The sequence below is a fragment of the Leptosomus discolor genome, chromosome 4 (genome assembly GCF_034619465.1).
Source record: "Leptosomus discolor isolate bLepDis1 chromosome 4, bLepDis1.hap2, whole genome shotgun sequence".
In the NCBI taxonomy this organism is placed as follows: Eukaryota; Metazoa; Chordata; class Aves; order Leptosomiformes; family Leptosomidae; genus Leptosomus; species Leptosomus discolor.
The window spans coordinates 71,051,364-71,077,047 of NC_141394.1; the positions used below are offsets into that span (position 1 = coordinate 71,051,364).

Sequence of the window (25,684 nt, forward strand, 5' to 3'; positions counted from 1 at the left end):
AAGGGGGGTGATATGCAGAAGAGAAAAACACTTTAATAAATCCTAACTCTTGACTCTGATGACTGTTGATTGACTGTGTAACTTTTAGGTAGGTTCGAGTTGGAATAAATGTCAAATATGATTCAGTTCACACCTCAGTGTGAAAAGAACTGTTACTTCCCTTGGAGAAAACCTGACAGCCCAACTTTCTTAAAGGGATTTTCTGTCTTGCTCATTTGTTCTCTCTTTTTAATGAAGCATTTCAGAATTGACACTTCCCTAACAAAAGGTAACACAGGTCATTCTATTAAACAGAATAATCTTCCATCAGCGACATCACAGCTGTAATCTGACATCAGAAACTATTATTTCTCTTTCATGTGGTAGAAAGGATGAGTTGCAGGTGCTTTGTATTAATGGCACATGTTCAGAACAGGTACTTGACTGCTATAAATATTAAAAAAATATATATATGAGACTAAGAAATGTGTGGAATTAAGTTCTTGAGTGAAACAGAAAATGCACTGCATTAATACCCAGCTCTGCAATAGACTTCACGTTTACAGAATCCTTTTGGGAGTGGATTTGGGGGATGGCGGGAGAGGAGAGGAAGGATCAAAATTGCTCAGTGCCTGTGATTAAGATCAGATTTTCAAGAGCTTAGAATACCAAACTCTGACATAATTGGAAAATGTACTCATGAGGTCACAACAGGAGTTGCTGTATGCTCAGCATTTTTGAAAACCACATCTTTATTTACGTGCTTCCATAGAAGGTAAGGTTTTTTGAAAGCTGGTCTTTATTTTTCTCCATCAATTCACAACATGGAGAGCAGTAGTTATATTTTTGCCTTGTACTTCAGTCTGTTTTCTTTTTTACGTTACAAATGATGGTCAAGATCTGTCTCCTCTGTGCTCACATTTCTTGTCTGCTGTGGTTGGTACAGAGTCATAGAATTATTCAGAAGTCCTTCAGATCCATCTGTTGTATTTTAGCCTTCTGGGGCAGGATCACACAGCCTTTAATTGTTCGGGATTTCTGAGAAAACAATCAGTATGTGTTCCAGTCAAAGTTATAAGGACTGAGAGTGTTAAATTTGCTTCTAACGGGGGAAGGATCAAGCCAGGATGAGTTGGAAAAGAAAGATTTTTCCTCCAAGGGCAGTCAAGAAAGTTGCAAGAGCAGGGAGAGAGCGGAAGAGCAGGAGCAGAAAGTTGTAGGAGCTGGAGATTTCTTTTGACAAGTGATTCAGGAAGCAAGTGTCATGTCAGAAATTCAGCCACATTGATCCCATCCACCTACAGTGCTGCTCCTTGTTGAATGTTGGGATATGCGTTAATTCAGCGTTGTAATGAAAATAGAGAAATAAATGTGTCCGAGTAGCAGGGAGCTGGGTTGACTACTAAGAGCCACTATTGAAATGTGAAAAAATGTTTGCCCTTGTAAAATGTAGCAAGTTCTGTTCTGGATGTAATTAAATAAACAAGACAGATAGTGAAGAGATGATGAGGGAGGGAAAAAAAAGCACCTGTATCGTTCTCAGGACAAATAGAGATCCAGTTTGGTGAAAATCGATTTAGTTATGTATAGAATAGGAATTGTGAAGAGAAATCTTTTCTATTGCTGGCAATGTTTTTTTTATACTGCTGTTGTGGTGATTAAGGAAATCATTTTGGTAGTCCAGTCTGAAGATAAATTTTGACACTTTCCAATCATTCCTTAATTACGGTTGTTTATGACTTGGGAGAAGCTGGCCATGTGATGTAAGTAATGATGATATCCCCTGTGATTACTTGGAAGGCAGTAGGACTTGTTAAGGTTTCCTGCAGTTTTTGTCTACGTAAATTGTACAAAAGCCACTCTGGGATATAATATTTCTCAAGAAGCCAAATACTGTTCTTCAAAGGTTCTTAAAATTACTCTAGTAAATACATTTTCTATGTAGGTAAAACCAAAATAACTTAAATCTTAGAATGATTTGTACTGCTGTATTTCTCTGCCATATTTTGCTGCTATGGTATATGTTCCCGCTTGCGTTGGAACACACTAGTACTGCTTTGAAGAAAGAATCATACTTGACTTTCCTTCATTTTAGCCCTTTGTCTTTTTACAAGAAGACCATTTCAAGATGGAAGGCTATGGTACACACTTAATGCTTTCCAAATTGCTATTCAGAATTGAATGGACTGAATTCAGGATAGGTATTGGGAAGTGAGGGAGACGACTATTCTGATAATTCAGCAGTATTTGCAAATTGTACATTTAGTTATTTATTTGTAGTGGAACTCCATGGGTATTGAAGTCCTGCTTTATCATATTCCTCCTTAGCCCAGCAGGGAAGCTTGTGTTTGCAGAAGACAAAGCTTTCTTAGGATTTGGTCTGAGGGAACACTAAGAACCGCCAGAAACTCTGTGTCTTCTCTTCCATCTGCAAGGGACCCTCTTGATCTTATATTCTCCAGAGTACAGAAGTATGTATGTTTTAATAAAACCTCAGATTAAGATTGTGCACAAGTGCCTCCTTGAAACATATTTTTAAGGATCTCTCTCTGATCAGGCTGTATCTTTCTATTAATTCAAATAAACCAACACAGAACTCAGCATCCAGAAACACCAATAATTCACAATGCTGATGGAGTGACTTTTTTTTCTGAGGCAAAGAATGTTTTCTACTGACTTGTAGTCAGCATGATTTAACACGATGTGACTTTTGATTCCTATTTTACTGAGTAATTCAAGTACGGTCCATTCAGAATTTGTAAATAATGGTGAATGCTGTGATTCTGCTTTTTCTTCAGAGTGGTGAGACTACTAGCAGTAATTACTAGATCTAAAAATAGATATATTAGCTGACTTTCAGATCAGAAATAGTGGGGGAAATGAAGTGCTAATACAAGTGTTAACTTTTCACACTGAATTGAGCACCTCTTGATAATATGAAAGTCATGTAATACTGGTGTGCTATAGAGGATAAACCAGCTCCAAGACCTGAATTCTTACACCTCTGAAAACGAAGACACTCATCACAAATCGTTTTGTTTCAACAGATGGTCATGGCAAACGTGATTCTGCAGCCTCCTCTTACATAAGAAAGGATTACTTATTTCACTAAAACACCTCATATGTTAAAGTGAAGAAGGACTGTATAGACGCCTACTTCCAACTCTGTTTTTTTGAAAGACCAAAACAGATCTGGACTTCGTATCTATAGCCACAATTTTTACACTGGCAAATGTGATTGAACCAGATTTTATAGCAAGAGATTTTATTTCTCAGAGTAAAGTTTTATATCTGTTAGACTGAGCTTCAGCAGATTTAATGGTCTTCATATTTGGTTCTGTCATTTCTAGAGGGAACTATGAAGTGGAATGGGTGGAGGTTACACTTACTTTATAGAAAATCTGAATTCAGGACTTCATTTGACAGCACAGATGATGTTTATTTTTCTTCAATGTACCATTGGTTTCCTTGTTGAGTGGCTACTATTTTGATCTACATTATTTTCATAACAACAACAGTTTTATACTAAATGGTCAAAATGCCAGCATGGAAAACAAGAAGAAACCCACACAGGATGAAAAATGTGTGTTTCTTTGGAGAAGGGTAAGTAGGGATATTCTGAAGTATTTGCAGCAGAGGACAGTTTAATAGTAAGTCACATTTTAATTCCATCATCTTAGTCCTACAGTGCACCTAAGTATTATCTCTATTATGTTGATGGGTATTACAAAGCACAGAGAGGTGAGGTAAACAGTCCCCCAAGTCTTATAGTGGACTGCTGAGAAGATCTCAGATGCAGCTTGAGATCCTGCCCAATGCCTGCTTTTGCTGCTTTTGCAGCCACATCCTCACTGGGATCCAAGGGTCGTCATCTGGGGAATCTTGTTTAAACTATCAGTGTAGTGGTTTGTCATAATATACTGATCTATGACCAGAGCAGGCATTTTTGCTGTTCCTTTTCTAGAGTGTAACCTTCAGCAGAGAGTTGGCATAGCTTTAGGGTCTTGTGTTGAGGGGGAAGGCTTTGTAAGCATGTAATTTTATTAAAAACCTTCTGTTGAGAAAAGGCTGTGTGTTTTTTGCAGCCATGATCTATGTTTGTGGAGTGCAATGTGCTTTGGGAAGCAGTTATTGTACCTTGTCAGCTTGCATTATGTTACAGCATTCACAGCAAATTGTTTTGTTACTATCACTATACTGCAAAAAGTACTCTTCAGTGAATTAAACTTTCGAAGGTGTTTTTTCCCCCCCTTATATTTAACAAAGTGAGTATGGATTAATAAAGGTCACAGCAGATTATATTGCCTAAAAATATGACAGCTGGATTTGGGAATAGATACCAAAAAATACAATGCAATCCTAAGTTATGAAGGCAAGTGTAGACAGAGTACTGACATAAAAACATTTTTCAATATGTGAGAATTTAGAGTATCACAGGATCAGCCATTGCTGTTGTGCTGCATAATAGGAACTTCAGACCATCAAATTACTGGGGGACCCAGATCTAATAAAGATACAGGGCAGCACAGAAATCACTTTAACTGCAACTTTTGATGGAAACGCTTATAGGTGTGTTTAAATTACCTGTAACCTACACTACTCATTCGCCTTCTCCTTCAGTGATAGTTTGTCAACTTGCAGTTTCACATAGACATGAATAATGGAGAGAAGTCAAAAGATGTACCTGAGGGTTAGAGGAACACGATACATAAATTCCCAGTCTGAGCATGGTAAATCTTGGACTCTAATGACAATACAAACTTGAAATGCATATCGTAAGATGATCTGTATCCCGTGAATGTTTCCAAACCCTTGCAGATGTGTAAAGACTTTGTCCATATTAATTTTACAGGTGATAAACAGAGGTAACATCTGGTTAATGGGTTATGATGTGAACATGTGGGTAGGCTGCAAAATTTAGTTGTTTCAAGTCTTTCTGAGAAATATCTCAAGATGAGGCAGACTTTTCTCAGTGGGATTGTTTTATTGTAGAACTGGTTTTAGGTGGAAACCAAATCCGCATGCTCTTGAGCTGTCTGGCCCCAGTTCACTGAAAAGTGTTTCTCTATAGTGGATGTAGGTTCCAAACTCCGCAAGAAACTATGGCCTAAATCTGAATTCACAAATTCTCTCAAAAAAGACTAAACATACTCACTAAATGTAGATTTGAATGTGGATGAGAAGATGTCAACAATTGGTTTATATTAGAAAAATTTTGGCATTGTGCCGCAGCTGCCCTGTCTGCTTGGATTTCTGTAAAAACTTGTACTGTAAAAACCTGTGCCCTGTTCAGCAGATGGACCTTAGAGTCCCCCAGTGTCACACAGAGTGGGGGGGGGGGGGGGGGGGGGAGAGAGGGGGGGGGGGGGAGAGAGAGGGGGGGGGGGAGAGAGAGAGAGAGAGAATGTTGTTGAGAGTTTGCAGGGATTTACCATTCCCCAGAATTTATATGGGCTACTCCAAAAACATAGTTTCAACTTCTCCTTTCATCCTGTTTCAACTAGCTGTTGGCAATCTGACATTTCTTACAGCTTGTTTTGCAGGTAAACAGTTCAGCTTCTCAATGGCTTGCGGTGGTTACTGTCAGTTAGCATGGTGCCCCAACGCGTTCTTCGAGCATGAACCTGCGTTGTTCTCTTTTACGCAATTCCTCCTTGGCTGCAGTAATTATAATGGCCAGAATTACATCTAACCTTTCATTAATACCCCCTGCCATGGCTGTTTGCAAAGTCACATTAGTAGCTCCAGGATACTGAAAACTCGTCCTAGTGATAAACCTTGGAAAAGATACTCGGAATAGGAGGCTAAGCAGACTTGGGCTTCTCTGTAGGCATAGATTTAAAATATCTGAAAATTGTGGAAAGCATGAAAGAACATGATACAACTGGGAATTTCTGATGCTGAGCAGATTGCAGGTCACGCCACTAGTGTATCAGCAGTAGTACAGTGAATGAAATTAATGGACCTGCTTTCTGTGTGTGATGGTGGAAATGAGGGCAGTGTATAGCTCATTTGAATTAATTTGCCATAAATATTTGATGTGTCTTTAAAAGTTGCCAAGTTCTCATTTAGGGGTTAAAAAAATAGAATTGACTTCAAAAAACACTTGGCAGCTCTCAACACTCAGTGCAACCAGTCTGTTTTTTTCAGCTGTATTTATTTACTTTTTTAATGGTAGCATCTACAGGCAAAGGTATGATTGAGCTTGGCAGTGTCCAGATGTGAAGTGGAGAAACAGTCTTGCCCTGGGCAACTTGTAATCAGGCTGACAGAGAACTGGATGTGCTGAAGCCATTTGAAAACTTAGCTTGGACTCTTGGCATGCTGACTGCATTTTAGATGGTGGGATCCTCTTGCTACTTTGTTTATGAACCCTAACTTGAGTATTATTTCTGCATCCCCGATCACCACCTTGATTTATACAGCTAAAACTCACAGAAATTTTGATTATTACTTTCTGAAACATTTTGATTTAGTATCCTTTTGGTTCTGTATAAACATGCAATATTGTTTAGTTATTAAAGACAAATTATTTCACAGGCCACAGAGGTCTGTTTGGAGGCATTTTGGGAAGACTAGCCATCCACCTAGGCAATCTTTCTTCTTGAAGGAGGCTTATTTTTTTTACTTGCTTTTGGTTTTTTTGTGGGTTTGGTGGGGTTTTTTTATATACGTAGCATCTTTGATATCTTTTAAGTCTCATAGGCCCTTTTCTTTTCAGTGGCAATAAATGAGTTAGAGCCTAATCCTCTACAAACTTTTTCTTGTCTGCTTATTAATTCTCTCAAAGAAATGCCTAGGAGCAAGCTGATGAAGGGAGGTAGATTTGACTGTAAGACACTGTCAGGCAGGAGAGTAAATAACCCACTTTTTTTTCCCTTTTTGTTTTTTTTTTTTCCCCCTGCCTGTCACTGAACATTTAACTTGCAATAAATTATCAAGAACTGTTAGTAAATTAGTATGCCACCTGGGACAGGCTGTTGATTATTGTGTGATTTCTGTTTACTTTTCTGGAATGGGCTGCAGTCTCAGATGAGTGCTTCTTTCAGGGAACTCACTTGCAGAAATGACAAAAGGCCATTTTTTCTGGATATAGATTGTACTGAGAATTTTTAATTAACTTTTAATTATGTGAAAGAGGCTCTTCATATCTTGTAGTGTTTCTTTTTTTTCTGTCTCATCCTTTATGGTTAACTCACACCACCCAGCCTACACTCAGTTAATTGTTTTGTAATACAGTGAATTTGATGGTGCTTACAAGTTTTTAGGAGCATTACCTCAAATACAATTGATATAAAGGACCATAAGTCTTCCTATGCTTTTTATCAGTGGCTAGCTATGGTCCAGGGCTGCAATGGATTAAAACATAAAAAGTGAAGGACAAGGTGTCCTAGAAATTTATACTGGAAAGGATTTTATCAACATAAGGACCTACACTTTGTTGTTTGCAGGGCTAATACCAACAGGAAAAAAAATAAAAAGAACAAAAATCAAATTTTTGAGACAATGTGAGGACCAGAAAAGGTAATTTGAATGTATTATAGAACACAGATGAGCAATTAAACTTACCTAATTATAACTGATGCTAGAAAATCAAGGGTGGAATCTCATCCTTCTAACTTAGGAATCTGAGATCCTGCCTTATCAAAATGTTAGCGGCTTGGACTCCTTGAGGCAATCAAACTCACTTTACCTAGGCATCTAGCTTTCTCCAACAAGATAGATAGAAACCTCTGAAAAATACAGAGGGCAATCTAGTCTTCCCAGCTTCAGTATTTGCCCTTCGCTGTGGGTTGTACAGGTAGCAGCATTTGTAGGGGACAGTGAGGTGGTCATTGTTGAGATAGCAGCAGTTGTTAGGTGCCTCGACCTACAAATATTTTAAGGATGGTACTTTCAGAGTCTGTGCAGGCTGAAGAAACGAGCTGATAGGAAATGTGAAGATCAACAAAGGCAAATACAAAAAAAAAAAAAATCCTCTGTCTGGGATGGAATTATGCCAGCAACTGTAGGAATGGGGCTGACTGGATAGAAAGCAGCTTTGCAAGAGAGATCTGGGGTTCCTTGTGGAACTCCCATGGACAGAGGAATGTGCCTTTGCAGCAAAAAACCCCAAGCACATACTCTAGAAAGAGTGTAGCAAGCAGGTCAAGGGAAGTGATCCTTCCCTTCTATTTAGGAATTTTGAGACTGCATCTGGAATAGGTCCTCCAGTTTGAGGCTCCTCAGGACAAAAAAGGCTTTGACATACTGTAGGGAGCCTAGTGGAGGGGCAGCTGGATCCAGGCTGGAGCACAAGAGACACAAGGAGAGGCTGAGGGAGCTGGGCTTGTTCAGCGTTAACAAGACTCATGGGTGATCCTATTTCTGTCTAAAACCAGCTGTGCATGGAGCTGGAGTTAGACTCTTCTCAGCAGTGTGGACTAGAGGTGGAGCCAATGACAGCAGCTGGAACACAGGGAATTCAAATGGCTTACAAGGAAACAAATTTTTATGATGATGGTGGTTGAACACTGACATAGGCCATCCAGACTGTGGGATCTCCATCCTTAGAGATAGTCAGGATGGAGGGGGGGGGAAATGTGTGTCATGGTCCTGAACTATGTGCTCTGCTTGGCCTTGCTTGGAGGAATAGGTTGGATTTAGATGACCTCCAGAAGCCCCTTCCTACCTATAGCTTTGTGTTGTTCCCTTCTCTTCGGCATTCTAGGAGTTACGCTGGACAAATAACTCTAGGTAGCCACATAGCCCGTGCCTTAGCACAACAGATGATCTGAGGAGCATAGGCAAAAGGAGAAGGAAGAACAGTGAGATGAGCTGAAGTTCTTACCTAGGAATAATATGTTCCTTTGAAAGGAAAGAAAGAAAGAAAAGGAAAAACTGTAAAAACATGCAGCTTCCAAGTCAAAGAGCTTTGTTCTGATGCAACACCTGGGCAGTGTCCGTCTGGGTCTTTTAAACACTGGAACTGCATCCCCCAGAACTATACCTGGTTACCAACTGAGATGAATTGTTTTTATCCTTCTGTCTAACCCAGGTTATTTCAGACTGCCTGTTCATATCTGAAGACATACAGGTCTGTGTTCTGTTTGCTGTGTATGTGCATGCCAGTTGACCAATAGATTTAATTAAAAACATGCACAGCTGAGATTAGAAATTGGCTCCAGAGCAGTAAGGCCTTCTTCCCTCAGGAAAGTTAACTCTAAGATACCAAGACCACTGGAAGCATGAGTATAGTGTGGTCTTAATGTAAAGAGATGAAATTTATTGTTCAGTCATTGCAAGTGGATAGTACTTTAAACTGAAAGTTTGAAGTTACATTGCAATAGGTTTGTTTGGGGTTTTATTTGTTGAGCATTTTTGTTGTTTGTTATGTTTTGATTTGTTTTTTTTTTTTTTTCATAAGAACAGCTCCTGGTATTAATAAGAACATTTTTTCGTGATTAATACTTATTTCATTGACAGTATTGGAGGTGGGGGGTGTGATGTGTAAAAGGGAGGAGTTCCTTTTTTATTTACTCCTGGAATTAATTTTAGGCCTGCTTCCAGTAGCCCCATATTTGCTTCCAATACGCTTAAGACAATCCAGTGGCTTATATGGTGTGTGGTACGTTCTGCTAATGAAATCAGAATATGAACAATATGGAGATTTTGAGGAGAAAGGCAGAGAGGTTTTTTTCTCTCCTTTCTTTGTTGAAATGCAGTTGTTCCTGCTCATATATCTTCTTGTGGTTCCACCGGTTCCCTTTTAATACCACCTGTAAGCACATACATATTTTTATTCGTATCTTGTTGGTATTGATGTGAAATGTAGAGATATATGTGGTGTATATATAAAGTCTCATAAGACATTCATGTTACAGCCTCAAGAATATTGCAAAATCTTGTAAGCGCCAACGTCGTGGTAAGACCAATGATTCTGCTTTAGATGGAGTCAGGTCCAGGGTCTGCAGAATGGTCAGTTTGCAAAGTTCTTGCTGACTGAGAACAGAATTGGTACCCCAAGACTAAACTCAGTCTGTTTTTAGAGCTCTGTGTAGCTGTCTGTCTTAGAAGGAAAAATAATGGTATCACCTGGATTTTCTTTTTCAGTATCAGCCATAGTTCATAGCTGAATCTCTAGCAGTAGTCTTGCCAAGAGAGAAAGCTCCTGAAATATTCCTATCTCCCTTCTGTGTCTGGAAACACACTGCCATGATCCACCTTCTCATTTTCTGTAAAATATTATGTTTAAAAAAAAATAAAATCCTCTGGATTAAGTACAAACTTTTCATGAGGATTAAATGTTAGTAAAAGTCAGAGAAGAGGGATTAGTAGAAATGTTTGTGCATTAATTTAATTTATTTTCCTGTTCAGTGTTCAACTTTTCATTAAAATGTACTGAAAAAAGAGCTAAAATAAAGTGCTTGGGAACAAACATAAAAAAAATAACCCGTGCACCTAAATTTTACCAGTCTAGCAAATGAGCAAAAGAACATTGTTTCTATTTCTGTCTTGATTTTGATGATGTGCAGCATTTTCTCTCTCATATATATGAGAATATGTACAGAATTGCCAAACGTTTAGTAATCACAGCATTCAACTGGGAAGATACCAAGACTTGTTCCTGCAAGGACACATGCAAGAGCCCTAACAGCTGATCCACAAAGTCAGTGTCTCTGTCCCAACAAATATTTTCTATCTCTGTGCATAAGGTGGAACAGCCCCAGGAGGAATACCTTCTCCCCCTAATTCCCTCATGGGCCTTAGGAATCATGCTGGTAAATCTTCTGACCTAAGTTTTCAGCAATACATTTCAGTTATGGCAAAACAATGCTTTTCAATAGAAAAAAATGTTTTATACATCCTCTTTCAAAAGCTCCAATCAACACCCATCCCGAGTACAACTGGAGAAAACTAGCGTGATGAGTGCCAACCCTGTGCATTTACTAAAATCCTGCCTCAATATAAAATGGGTGCTTTACAACTGCAAAAATCTAAGCCCTGTTGGAGAAAGGTTTATTATCTACAGTGCTTCTAGAATCAGGCACAGCAGTACTGTATGCTTCTGAATATAAAAGCTCTATTCTTCAGTGAAGTCCTTTTTCTATTAATGAGATCTACCCTAATGGGACCAAAAATTACTTTAAAAGACATTTCCTTTCTGCTTTTCAAGGGCTTTTTTCCAGTCCATTTGGACAGGATATCAAAGATAAGGGGAAATATTTCAATAGCAAGAGCTTTTATAATTAAGTTTTGTAGCCTACATAATGGAGATAGGCCAAATTCAAGTGAAAAATAATTACTGTTTTTCCAGCACTTGCTTCTGCTGCTCTGCCTCCCTTTCTTCTCCCCCTTCCATTTTCACCTTCAAAACCACATGATCAGTTGTGCCTTTCATATGTAAGACTTGCTCAACGCCACTTTTTTCCCCAGGTTTGTATTTTCCCTTGTGGTCTAGGAGAGAAGAGCTGTTCAATTTTTAACTATATCCAGACCTCCATTAAGGAAAGCACGTATAGTTCTCAAAAGGAAGCAAGTGCTTCCTGAAGGGTAAGGACTTCAACAACTCATGTCATCGTGCCAGCTACCCCTTTAGATATGGGGACAGACAAGTTCAAAATACAATGTGAGACACATCTGAGAGACTTTGTAGGTGATGCTAAGATGGGCATGATTTTTGTTGAGTTCTAGTCTTCAGGAACCCCTCCCAGTCACTAGAGCCTTTCAAAGCTCTCAGTGATTTCAGCCAGCTGCTTCAGCAACTTTGGATGTAGCCCATCTGGTTGCATGAACCTCTGTGTAATTGCAGATGTATATGTGCACACAGGTACACTCACGCATAAACACACACATCTCAAAGTCTGACAAATGCTACTTATTCTTTGTGATTTGTAACAGAGTCATTAAGTACATTGAAGTCCGTAAGAAGTGTTCTATAGAACTGGGAGAGACAGGAATAGAGGTGCTTGAAGTTGATGCCTCAGCTGGCATTAGGGATATCTTGGGAACATTATGGGAAGGCCTTTGGCTGCGAGAACACCAGGAACCTGTTGAGTATTTAGGATTGATTGGAGGAGTCAATTTGTGCAAAGTGAGATTCTCCAGAGTAATGTTTTGAGAGCTTCCTTTTCCAGTTTAGCCAGAAAATTCTTGTGCAGCCTTATAATAGAACTGAGTTTCATAAGAAAAGACTAAAAGGCACACCTGTGATATTTTTAAGGCAGATGAGTGTTTACCTTATTACACAAGACAACAAGGCCCTGATCAATCCTGTAGGACTGGTATTTTTAACCACCACAACTGCCTGCCTTTACTGCATTTTTTTCTCCCTGTCCACTAGTTACCATCCATGTAATTTCTCTTTGAGCTTAGTGCAGTTTTTGCTGCTGACAAATTAATGGCTAGTGGATAAGAACTGTTTGAGCTGTTTCTTCATTAAGTTAGATCAACACACATATGCAGTCAGTTGTTATGCATCATTATCCTCTTTGGGAAGCATTGTTTTATATTTTTGCTCTGTGATGTCTTCAGGCAGAAAATATTCACAAATTTATTGGAGGTCTGCAAAATAACTTCTTGAATTAGATTAGTCTGTGAATGCCCAAGTGAAAAAGATCAGTGTGTGCCTCTTCTGTCTGGGAAATACTAATGTTTGTGGAGATGTTGGCAGGAAAGAGTGAAACTTGCCCATTTCTGCTGTGCAATCCAACTCCCTTTTTTTTCTCCAAGACACGAAAAGTGTCCGTATTTTATGGGCAATATAAAACCTGGTTAGGGAACATTCCCCTGCTGTGACAAGAATTGGCACTATGCCTCCCCCAGTGCTGTTCCCTTTTCAAACTACTGATTTAGGGCATACTGGGAAAGACTATCTGATTTGGTTCCTGGTATACTGAAGTGCATAGTTTTAAATAAAGCCATTTGAGTATGTAAAGATATCAATATGATGATCATCCCACAAAATGTCTCAATGTTAAGTTTTGCTCTTTTTAGATGTCGGAACTGTACAAAGGGTACATTAAATGATCACTTTTGCTGAAGAATTAGCAAAGGCCAGGCTAACAGTAGTCATTGCAGGAGGACCACAGGACTCTTCTGTTTTCTCTTTAAACAGAGGCAAAAAAGTAGGATCCATAACAGATAGTATTAGGTTGCTTTATGTCAACCTCAGGTACCTAATAATCCTTCTGTTCCTTTCGGTGCGAGTTCAGCCTGTGCCAAGAGAACCACTGGATATATTAAAGCTATTCCTTATTGATTAACTACTTGCTCATAACAGTACCAATGTATTTTGCAGAAGATGAACAATGTATATCAGCTCTGCAAGATAGGTTCAAATTACACTAGAAAAATTATCTATTAAAGAAAGGACTGTCTATGAAGATTTGAGTACTGTTTCCTTCTGCTGTGACCTTTGGCATATTCACACCTCTCTCAGTGTATTGCAGGAATACGGGCCAGGTTTTAGAATTCTTGGGCTGGAGGCACAAGTTACCACTCTGAAATGTTTTTGAACTGAACATTCCTTGTGAAAATTTGGCCTGCCATGCTGGTCAAGTGGTAATAATTTTTTGGTTCCAGCAGGTTGTAGATAAATGAGATTTGTTCCCATGGTGGAGGAAGTAATGTTCAGCTTGCTTATCCTACCTGAAACTTCTCTAAAAAAAACAACTGAAGAATTGAGCTGTAATTGGTATCAGCTAGAGAGCTGGCATCGTCAGCATCCTTGAGGTGTTCGGTTTTAGAGATCTGGCAAATTTAGATATATATAGGTTGCCAAAAAGTGCAGCAGGGCAGGATTTTCAGGCTGGACATCAACATCCGTCATAACTTTTGTCACTGTGCCTCTGTGGGCATTCATTATTATGGTATGATATAACCACCCTTAAACTTGCTTCCACTATATTGAATGCCCTAGAGAAAAGCCAACTATGCTATTTCCTTTTACAATCAGATTGTATCATTTCATGCTTGCCTAGTTGCAGTGTGAGCCAGTTGTTCTCTTTCCAGTTGCTCTGAGCACGTTTTTCTGTTAAGGTGCTAACTGATGTTCATTCCCTCTTCAGCATGTCTCATGTGTTACCAACTGTTCCAGTTGGTGCCCAGCTCATTTTAGGATTCTAACCTCTTAATATTCACTCCACATCCTAAAGTGCCTAATAGATAAATAATGCTACAGCTTCAGTTGTGATATTCCAAATTATTAATGAGCTGACTACAGCACAGGAGATGTCAAACTGTAACACATGCTTTCCATTAGCTCCACCAGGATTCTTCAGATAGCCTCTGATTGTGTCCTGAGATTATGTGATCAGTGCAGTGGGAATTTTCTTGGGACACATCCTTAATGTTCTCACCTTCCCTTCCCATATGGCAGTTCTCATAGAGACTAGTTGGTATTTTGAAATGCATCTGTGTGACAGCTTGAAAGCGCTCTTCAAAAGAAAGTAAATGCAAATTCTAGAGGAAGCTGTGAATGCTTACTGTGAAAAGTAATATACTGTTCTGGGATGTATGTACATTCATGTATATATGTATTCCATCAACTTGCATTTATGCAACTGAGTTGCACATATAAGCTGATTTTTCTAGCTCTTGTTAATTTTTAGTGGTTCATTAGTGATTAGATTCATTGATAACTAACATTCGTGAGGAGTGATTTTGGGTGCAACTTCCAGGGAAAACATACAAGATTAAACTGCTATCTGGAAGGCATTTTACTTTACTCTCTGCTTTGAATTGCCCTGGGTTGATGCTTTAGATATTGTTTTTATCACTATGAGAGTAAAGGAACTATATTTCACTCTGCAGCTTTCCCACTCTTGAGTTATCAGGTCTTTCCTACCATCCAAAATAAAAATCATAACCCTTGGCAGTCCACTTTGTGTGTTTTATGAATGCCATCTGAAAAGCAACATCTTATTTACAATTGGAACCAGGAGCTAGACTAATTTCTGTATCAGCCAAGCATATCTAATAACACATAAATTATGTAAATTGTAAACCCAAGAAAAATAGATGAGTTACTTAATCTGAAAAATGTTGAGGGTGTGACTGCAGTGCTGTGAAGCTCTATGAATACTGCCCCGAGATTGGCAGTACTGCCACAAAGAATATTTATCTTCAAAATGCATGTGGGTACACAGACTTATGTGATGGTATCACTAGGAGTTTGATGCTGCCCTGTGCCCTGCAGCCTTGTCTCCAGTTTAGCTAAGAACCTTCATCTAGGCATTAACATTACATGTTCTTAATGGAAGTTATTTAATCTTAGTGAGGATGGCTCATAAGTTGGCATCATTAAGCTTTTTGCAGGAGTGAGGCCAGCACTCTTTAGGATTGAATCCCCATAGTCAAATCCTGTATGCCCCGTGGGAGCTCAGTCTACTGGAGATGACTGAAGAGGTGTAGGTGGTTCCTGGGCATGCCTGGCCTCTCATTGCATGGCTGCTGTGTGTTAAATGAAAAGTTTCTGTGTTTTGATTTCTTACTCAGCCCAAAGGAGGTTTCTTCCTTCAAGGACAGTTTAGAGTGCTGAGGAATATGAGGTGTCTTGATTTCTGACCATATGCAGGATTATAGAATTAGAAAATAGTGTGTCTCGTCTCTCTCACCACTTATTGCAGAAATCTCCTGTGGCAAGTCAGATGTGAGTCTAGAAATTTCTTCATGATGAACATTTTGACCTTTTTTTTTTTTTCTTCCCTTCTTAATACTAGAGAATTGGAAAGCAAAATAAAAGCTAACATTAAAATTAGGATCAGTTGCTAAAGCTGAAAGAGACAGCACAATTGTAATATGTTAGAAGATTGCCTTGTTTTAGAGAAAGTGCTGATTAAGATCAAATTTATCTTGAGTTTACATTTTGATTTGACCTAAACTGAGGGGAGGGGGGTTATATTTCAGACACAGTGCAAATGATGCATGTTAATATCCTGTGTTTATTGCCACTTGAAATTACAGCATAGCTTTGAATTGCTGCCAGATCTGCAGTTAAGACTCCCTAGTAATCACTATGATTATTCCAAGTCTTCATGGTAACAGCGGAAGAAGACGTATGGTACGCAAGCTACTGTGGCCTAAGCTGTCAGAGTCTTTTTATCCTTTGGGGCTCAGATTGTGATTCCGGTCAGCAGAGGGAATGGTTAGACATGCACATTGGTCAATCAGTCCTGAAAGAGAGATCAAATAAAAGGGTTTAATTATGTTATTTTCAGATTTGTTTGGCTTTTATATTACCTCCTGCCTCACTAACTTTTCCTGAAATGAGGGAAAGCATAGCTTTTCTTTATTTTTGGAATGCTTTAATTCATATGTTGGCACGGTATAGTATTTGTCACTTTTATTAGAAATCTTTTTTACTTTCCTCCCTGTTGTTCTCTAACATATCTTATTTTTACTCATTTTTGTTACAAACCATAGGATAGTTTATGTCTTTGAAATATTCTTTTACCTCTGCTTAACTATTGGAATTTGTAGATTTACAACTGATCTGAATGTCTACACACGTGTTTTTGTGGTTTATTTAACTGATGGGAGATTAAGAAGTGAGGTCAGGGATAAACAGCCTAATATAAAGTTACAATTTACTGAAAAAACATTAGGGGAGTCTCACAGGAGGGAGAAATGCTCTGTAAAAAGTTGTTTAAAAGGAGCTTAAGTGAAATTTAGATGGGATTAAAATCTGTTCCGGTATTTGGATACACAATTATTCAAGCAAGTAGTTGTTTATTTTGACTTAAACCGCTCAGCAATCACTGTTAGTTGGCTCTCCAGATAGTATGTCCCAGTTGCATCCCGTCATCAGTTGCTAGCAGGAAAGTTTTTCTATTTGTTCCACTTACAAAGTAAATAAAACTTGTTATGGAAAGCATTTAATGTAGGTACAATATTCACTCTGGAATATTTTCCTCAATAAGTAGTGTTAGCCAGCAGGCAAGCCTGAGCACCCCGTGTGTTAGCTGTGGGAAGCAAATCTGTATGCCTGGCACATAATGATCAGTTTAAACTATTGAAATATAAATCAGAACACTGAGTGAAATTGAAAAATATTTCATTAAATGAGTTATAATGTGTGTGTAACCAAAAGTATAGTTAGGGACTCTACCATATATGCTTAGATGTCTACAATCTTTAGGCTATTTTTTCTTGATAGTTTTAACCCGAAAGATATATAATATTTTTGAAGGACATGGTTAGCAGATATAACAGTGTGCTTGCATTTCATTATAGCTAGCATTTTTTTTATGACTTCAGTTTCAAGAATGATGTTCTCTGCAAGCTGCTTTTGAGTTCTCATTGTGACACACGTGCCTATACTCAAGGCTTATTAATAGCGAAAACTACTCCCAATTTGTAAACCTCATTCCTTTATTATTTTGAAGCTAATAGTTTAGATTTTTTTTGAAATGTAAGATTTATTGTGCCAGAATAAGAATGCAAGACAATAGCGCTATAGTCCAGAGACTACCGTTCTGTACATGGGCAGTTCATGCCTTTTCTGGAGTCTATGCCATACTAATTTGTTGTCTTGGTTGTATACGTTTTTAAATACATTAACAGGAGAGAATGAAGATAACTGTGTTTACAGAAAGTGTTATTTGGACTAGAAGACTGTGTCCGAAGGTATTATGCTTTCTATATGGAATTGTTACTGTACTACTTCTAGTGATACAGCATGGAAGGACTTGTACACGCTGCAAGCCAAGCATGGGTCTCAGGACCAGCCTTGTGCATGCATTAAAATGCAAGGATGTGCCTGGACACAAGCTTCATCAGGAATACAGCCTTGCTTGTGTTTTAGCACAGGAGAGGGTCCATCTTTCTGTGATCTGGTCAGGAACCAATACCAGCCCCTGAGGAACACCACTCGTCGCTGCTCTCCACTCAGACCTCAAACCATTGACCGTGACTCTTTAAGTGCAGTCACATGACAGCGACATTCAATTTTGGGTTGATGCTATGCCCTGTGCAAAAAACCTGCCAAATGAGTGTGTTACAAGAATATTTGAATGCTGTATCCTGGCCACCAGCAGCAGACTTGGAGTATATAGTATATAGTAATAAATTAAAGGTACTATATAGTATATAGTAATAAATTAAACAGCTACTGTTGGAAGAGTTTGTCAAGAGACAGGAAGCCATTGGATATAGTAGGAAAGAGATGGCATTTGTGAAGGTGTCATTTATAGAGGCTTTCCAATAAAAATGATAGTTTCCCACTCTTGCATGAAGTATATCATTAAATAAATACAAGGTTAGTAGCAAGGTTACAGGCTATTATCTTGCTGTTCTTACTGACCTAGTCACATAGCTGAGAGAAGCAGATTTGGCTTAGTATGTGCTTTAGTATGGGGTTTTGGTGGTGGGCCACGGACCCTGAAGTATTTGCAGTTCTCTCTCTTGTTCAACGATATACTTCCATTTGTGCCCCATTTTAGGTATATGAAAGATACACAGAATTAGTGCAACGGTGTATGTGCTTCAAGTACAAGTGCACATGCTTAAGTAATCTGTCAAATTAGAGCATCTACAAATGTTGTATTTATAGTTTTTCCCACAAGACCAATTACAGTAAAAGCTCAGTCCAGCTGTCATATCTCTGTAATTTATTAGAAATTTCAAATTTTAACTTTAAAAGAGTGCATAAAAATTGTGCTGTTTTATCTAATATATTTCCTTCTCTGTATTCACATTATTGTAATTCTGTTTGCAAAACTCTTGGCCATTTGTCTCTGTAAGCAATTTACATTCACTGTATCACAGGGATCAGTATTCTGTGGTGTCTTCTGCATCATTTGCTGAATTTTGAATTCAGGACTTTTTTTTTTTAATTAAGTTTTTGAAGTGTAAGCCAAATAGAGCCCAGCAGGGCTTTGAAAATCCATGTTTTGTTTGTGTCAGTTGATAAAGGCACTTTTTGAATGCAAACTGGGCCTGTTTGATCTGGAAAAACAATAAAAAAAATGGATTCTCACATTGGCATTTTTAGAGCCACACTGTAACACGCTGTCCAACTGCAAAAGGTGAAGTTGAAAAGAGTGAAATTCTGATTAAATTATGTGGGGAGAATTTGTCTGTTGCTGAAAGCCTGACATGAAGTTCACACAAGGAGACAGCTCAAGCTATTACTGTGTTTGAGTCAAGGTATTATTTGGAGCTGAGATGGAAATGCAAATACTTGATTGGCATATTTTTCTGCATCAAAGTGAATTGCCTTTTTATACAAAATGTGTCAGCAGGAGGAGAATGGTGAAGCAATGGAGAGAGGTTGTAAACTAGTTCTTTCTCCGGGGTCATTCCTCTGATATAACTATAGCAGTGATTATTTTTACATTTAGTATTTATAAAGGCAGCCTCACTAGGAAAAGTGGTGTATTTATATGGACATGTTAAAATGAGTCATTACTTGTATTCTTTTTTGGTTAGTCTGGAGATTTTCTCATGTGGCCTCATGAACAGTGCACAAGGACCACGATCTAAGGCAGTCATTTTGAGTAAAGATGAGGAGCATGATCACTTACAAATGACACCAAATTGAAGTTATAGAATTTAACATTCACAGATTTCATCAGGGAAGATTAATAGGTTCTTGCAGTCCTTATCTCTTAGATGCTTTGGAGTTCCTTGTCCACAGAATTTTGATAGGTAAGGTGTGTACAAAATGTGACACACAAGAAGAGTAAGCCTGTGTTGTCTGTTATGAACAGGCTTCTGAATATATGTTGTCTTTTTTGTCTTTTAGATAATTCTTGTAAGTTCTTCCCATAATGACCGTGACCAAAGCCTTTTCATAAGCACGGATGAAGGAGCTACTTTCCAGAAACAACCCATTACTTTCTTTGTGGAAACTCTCCTTTTTCACCCAAAAGAAGAAGATAAAGTACTTGCTTACACGAAGGAAGGCAAGGTAAAGCTTGAAGATACTGCATTTTTTGAAATTTAGGAATTGCTTTGTTAAGGAGATATAAAACAATTCTGATATTCTGATTAGTCTAGGGTTGTATTAAATATCAGTTGCCCAGAAGGGAATCATATTCTGGTTTTATGGTTTATTTAAATGTTTATTGTCTTCATGTCCAAATCTGGGTTTTTATGGTAAATTCAATCCTGGCATATTCAGTTGATATGGATATTGTTAGTATTTATCCTCCTTCATGATGTAGTTAAGTCGTACCTCTGAAATGTGCTCATCCCTAGAAAGTGACCATAAGCAATTGCTCTGTAATTTATAGCGTAGTAGAAGGTTAATGAAGCTGAAATAGTGCCTCCAAAGGCCATTCGTGGAGTGTAAAATAAAGTAATATAAAATAAACTGTACAGCAGAAGAGGATTTGTGGAATCAGTGAATCTGTAGAAGTGTAGAATAATTCTCTCTCTTATGAGGTATTTATACCACTTTCAGATTCAGGAGTTGTATCATATCTGTAAATCCTTCAGATTTCTTGTGCTTAAATTATTTTTCTGGATGGGTTACGCTAAGCACTGATGAGTGCTCACACAGTCTCTAGCTTTGTAGTTAATCTCTTTTTCACACAGCCAAAACTATGATTCTGGTCCTGGTAGTGGTCTTGACTCACCTCCATTGTTACTCCTGTTTTAAACTGAAGTTAGTAAACTCTAGTCTGTTTTAATCGCTGTCAGACTTCACAGAAGGTGTATGTTTAGGTGGTGAGATTAGTCAGAGAAAGTTGCTCATGCTGCAGCCAAATACTGCACTGACTTCAGTGATGTTATATCAAGTTGTCCTTTGGGATATTTTCTGAGATATATAAGTTAGTAGCTGATCCTGAAACAATTCATGTTTACAGGCAGTTGCAAATAAGGATAGAACTAGAATAAAAAACAGCAAAGCACACTCAGTCACAAGTTACATTAAATATTTTACTTAGCAGCTTCAATTTGAAATCCTAACACAATTACAAATATGTTGAATGCATGTTATGTAAAGAAAATACTTCAGGGAAGCCTGAACTTATAAAAAGCCTATATTATGAAAACCTCTTTTCTCGGTTTGACTTTTGTTTCTGATGATAGATATGATTCCTGAATTCTGTATACTTACAGAATGGCAGAAACTTGAACTGTAGTAGTCTGAAGAAGTGTGTTAAAGAAGTTTACAAGATCACAACAAGTGGGTAGAAATATTTGCCAGGAGAGAGAGGATGAGGCAGAAGCACAAAGTGAAGCATTTGCTTTGTGTTTTGATGAATTATGTATGATAGGGAGATTTTCAGGCATTTTATACTTGGGTAATCTTCCAAAAGGAGTGATGCTATTATTTGCCACACTTGAAATGTGACTGCACAAAAAACCTACAAAATATTTGGTAAAGAATAACTCTGCAGGAGTAGCAGGAAGGGTTAAGTAATCTGATGGACTTTTCTCAGGCTTCCATTATGACACTAAAAGGAGTCAACCATAAAGACTTACTGGACAAGTCCTACATCTTTACGTAAGATGCGTGGGAATGAAGGATGCCTTTGACTACGACTGAGTCAGTAACCTGCTTACATTTTTTAAAAGATCTGATTTATTTGGCCTAGAAGGGAGAGGAAGATGAAGTGATGTTGGCAAAGGAGGAATTGAAAATCAAAATTGCAACTTGACATAAGCCAAGGTCACTGTGCTAAAATCAATGGTCTTGAGAGACAGTGTTGATCTGAATTTGGCCTGAGGAGATGGTATACTCTAGATTTTTAAGTAACTTTACCTTCACTGAAAGACAGTAGTATCAGGATGTAACAAAATCTAAAACTCGTTACCTCCTGTTACTCAAATGATTTCTTACAAAGGTACTTTTGAGAATACAAGGAATACAGGATCACATCCTACATAAATAGCAATCAGCGAGGCTTCTCTGTCTACTGGAGCATCACAGCCTTTGTCACAACTTCTGATTTGATTTGGGCCTTATTTTATACTGCAAAATATGTGTTCTTTCATTCATAACCCTAGATTTGTTTAAATAAAGCTCTAGCCGATGTTATAAATGAATGCATATCCAGTCCATGTGGTTGGATTAATCCATGTACTACCTCAAATCTATACTCTTTTTTGTTTGTTTGTTTTTTTTCTAGCTACCTCAGTTATAAGGAGTAACAATCAGCTATTCACTGAGTCTATACAAATGCTTCTAGATGTTTTAAAATCTAATGGGGATGCAGTAGATTTTAGTTGTTCATTTGGAAGCTGAAAGGATGAAAAAATGGCAAAAGTGAGAAAAGCATTTTCAATATAAAGAGTGATTTCACACATGTATTATATGGGTGGTACTAAATAGAATTATAAACCTACTAGGTGTGTTTGCTAAAGCCAGATTTTTCACCTCATACCTAATCTCATTTAAGTAGTTTTATCATATGTACCAGTTAAAAAAAAAAAAAAAGTGTCATCTTTTTAATTAAAAAAAGTTGAATGCATGCATAAGTTAGTTACACATTATTTTTTATTTATTTAAAATACTGCATCAGTTAAAAATTCCTCTCAGTTTGAATTTGCCGTATTAGTCCTACTTCACTTTCCCTTACAATGAGATTGCAATGGCTTGCCCCTACTCTAAGCCAAACTGTTCATTCATAAACTCCCAGACTTCGGTCTTAAATGTGTGTGAGGGGACGTAGTCTGAGATTGGTGGGGGGGGTTTGAGTTTGGTTTGGTCTTTTTGGCCCTTACTTGCACAGGCATCACTGTTGTAATGGCAGGGATCTTCTCTCATCTTCTTCTGAAATTCATCCATGACAAAACTATATCCCTTTGTTCATGTGCCAGTGTTGTCCCTTATCCTAAATAGCTCTTTTCCCTCTTGCCAGAAACCTCTGAATTCTTGGCTTGCTTTGCAGTTTGGACACCAGGGTTAGGGCAGCACATTGAATGATCATCTGTTCCAGATTTATAGCAGTCTGCTGAGACAGATAACTAGCTGAGCAGGGTCCACCCTTTTAGAAAGATGGTGAAACCAAGGGTTACCTTTTCTGTAATGCCCATGGTGACAAGTGTTTGAAGAAGTAAGAAGCTTAGGTTCTTCATCCTGTACAGTCTAGCCCATTCAAAGCCACGTCCCTTCCTCCCAGGAGGTTGCTCCTAAGGTCCATGCAGTAAAATATGCTGGTTGGTGCAAACCCTAACCCACATAATAAAACTAAGGTCAGAAAGTTAGCAGGCAAATAAGGAGCCTGGCTCTGCAGCCCCACTATTAATGCATTTAGCTCTGAGGGCAAAACCTTTTTTGATCCCTGATCATTTCTGTCTATGCATTGACTGGGCGAATGCTGAAGCAGTCTGAGTCCTGATTGTATTTTCTTACCTGAATGGTGGTCTACCTGCTTTAGCTGAGTGTGCAGTGGAACAAAGCTCAGTCATTGTGAAGTGCAGAGTAAGTGGGAAATACTTTTTTATCTCTAAATGAAATTTTACTAAATTTACCCATAGAGTTTATGCTAAGATAAGTTACCTGAGTCCTTATCTTTACATATTAATATTGCTGGTTTTCTGTAGTAAACCAATACATAATCAGAGGGTATTTTTTGATTTGTCATTGAACATGTCATTTTAAACCAAAAAACGTTCCTTACTAGCCTTCCTTACTTATCCCTCATAAGACACTTTCCCGTAGAACAATCAGCAACTGAACTTATGACTTATTCCCACATCAAAGAACAGTTTTACTTGCCTTTTTGTCCCTATTAAGAGATATTAAGAGAAAGCACATCATATGTAAGTGGTATGAAATAAGAAATGCATGCAGACAGCAGGGGACTTTAAATCTGTCTTTTTAGAAGTCTGGTAGATATGTCCTATTTTAACTAGAGGAAACACATTGTGAAGGCAAATGCTGAAGGAGGGAGATTTTTGAACAGCTATTCTATATCCTACTTTATTATGGGGGAAAACAGCTTTCATCTACACTCTTGATATCCATCCATATCATTAGCATTTGGGTTTTTTTTACCAGGGGTGAACTATTCAGAGGCGGGGTGAACTGTTCAGAGGGAAGATAGAGCTGGAGTCCTCCTCCTCCAGGCCATTATCTGCCTCTCTGCTGAGTGACCACTTCTCACAGGTCACAAATTGGTGTCCATGAAGAAAGCCCTTAAGTGCATCTGTCTTCATCAAATTTCTTAAGCATTTCTCTAATAACTTTTAGTCCTATTTTAGCAGAATTTTATATCCATTTACTTCCTGGCTTAGGTATTTTTGATGGAAATAAGGCTTGAAGCATAAAGGGAACATTTGTGCTCGTTTGGTGAATGAATGGGAAGAACAACAACAAGAGTGGCCTCTTGCCGTCCCTCTTGTGTAAACATGCTGATGTAAAAAAGAATCTGACCCAACATGAGCTGTGAATTGTTTTCATAGTAAACAAGAAGACATTGTCACTGAGTTTTATCCACTATAGATTATATTTTAAAAGATTTTCTCTATGTAAGGCTATTACTCTGAAAAACGTTGTAGAGAGTTCCTGATAATGTTGTTTCGGGTTTTTTAGTTTGGGTTTGGGGTTTTTTTGTTTGTTTTGGTTGTGGGGTTTTGTGGTTTTTTTTTTAATTGGTGTGCACTCTGTCATTTTAAATAGTGAATAGGACCTCTCTTTGAGTTTTCTATCATCTAATTTTTCTTTTTTTTTTTTTTTTTTTCCCTTTTGTAGGTTTATGTATCCGTTGACTTGGGGAAAAAATGGATCCTTCTACAGGAACGAGTTTCAAAAGATCACATTTTTTGGTAAGAAATGTATTATTTTCCAAACAAAAAATGAGCAGCAAAAGTATATCATTCTGATCAAGAAAGATGTTTCCAGAGGTACTGATGGGGACGGTACGAGCCTTGGCATATTTTGCAGATTGAGTATGTCAGCATTGCTGCATCTGCTCTAACGAATTCATACTCATGCCAGTGATCATATTGAGTGTCAGCACATATAAGGGTTATAGGTCTGGATCTATGGAGCCGAAGATTTAAAGAGAGCTATGATGTCCCATGAAATTGCTCTTCATTTTACTGGTGAGATTGATCTTTAGAAAGGAGAGCAGTCTTTTTTTCAGAGAAAAATCTATAACCTTTTTTTACGAGAGGCTGAATCAGACCTATTAACTCGGGTCATATATAAACTTACGCTATTAAGGAAACCGGTGAAAAATATGACTATCAAGTATAAGTGTATCAAATTATTTCATTTTCAGCTCAAATATTTTGCAGGATCTCAAAATGTTTAAGAAGTGATATAAGCAGGTTGACAAAATGTTTGAAGAATAAGTCAATGCCTGTTTTTTTGATACAAATTCATTTGAAAAGTGTATAGCTTATTTTACACCAAACCTAACCTTTTGATAGTGTTTTAATCTATTTTATATTTAAAAATGGTTGTTGCACACTCAACATTTGTCTGATTTCCACTGAAAAAGCCAGAGAATTCCCCCTTTCACATTTTACTTCACTGTGTAAGAATGGACTGTGCGTAACTGTGTAATTAACAATAATTGGTATTTTTTGTTACAGGACTAGTCATAACATGCCTAGACACTTTGGTTCTCTAAATGACTTTTCATTTTAGTTCTAGAAGGACTCTGATCCATGTCAATTGCATAAAGTATAATTATCCATATGTCTATGGAGTCAAATCTGTCTTTCAGCCATATTTTATGGTTTCCTAGTGGTGTTGCCATTATTGAAATGGATATACTTGGGGTTGGTTACAAAATTTCCGATGTGTTTGGCATTCATGTTG

At 37.9% G+C, this 25,684-nt stretch overlaps 1 protein-coding gene across 2 annotated transcripts in view; it reads left to right on the forward strand.

Annotated features, from left to right (window-relative positions):
- SORCS2 (sortilin related VPS10 domain containing receptor 2) overlaps window positions 1–25,684 on the forward strand; it is a 571,536-nt gene that overhangs the window by 438,123 nt on the left and 107,729 nt on the right. For both annotated transcript variants that reach the window (XM_086463685.1, XM_086463683.1), the window contains exons 4-5: window positions 19,706–19,870; window positions 24,608–24,681. In XM_086463685.1, coding sequence (XP_086319811.1) covers window positions 19,706–19,870; window positions 24,608–24,681 — 239 coding nt within the window. The remainder of the gene's footprint in view (window positions 1–19,705; window positions 19,871–24,607; window positions 24,682–25,684) is intronic.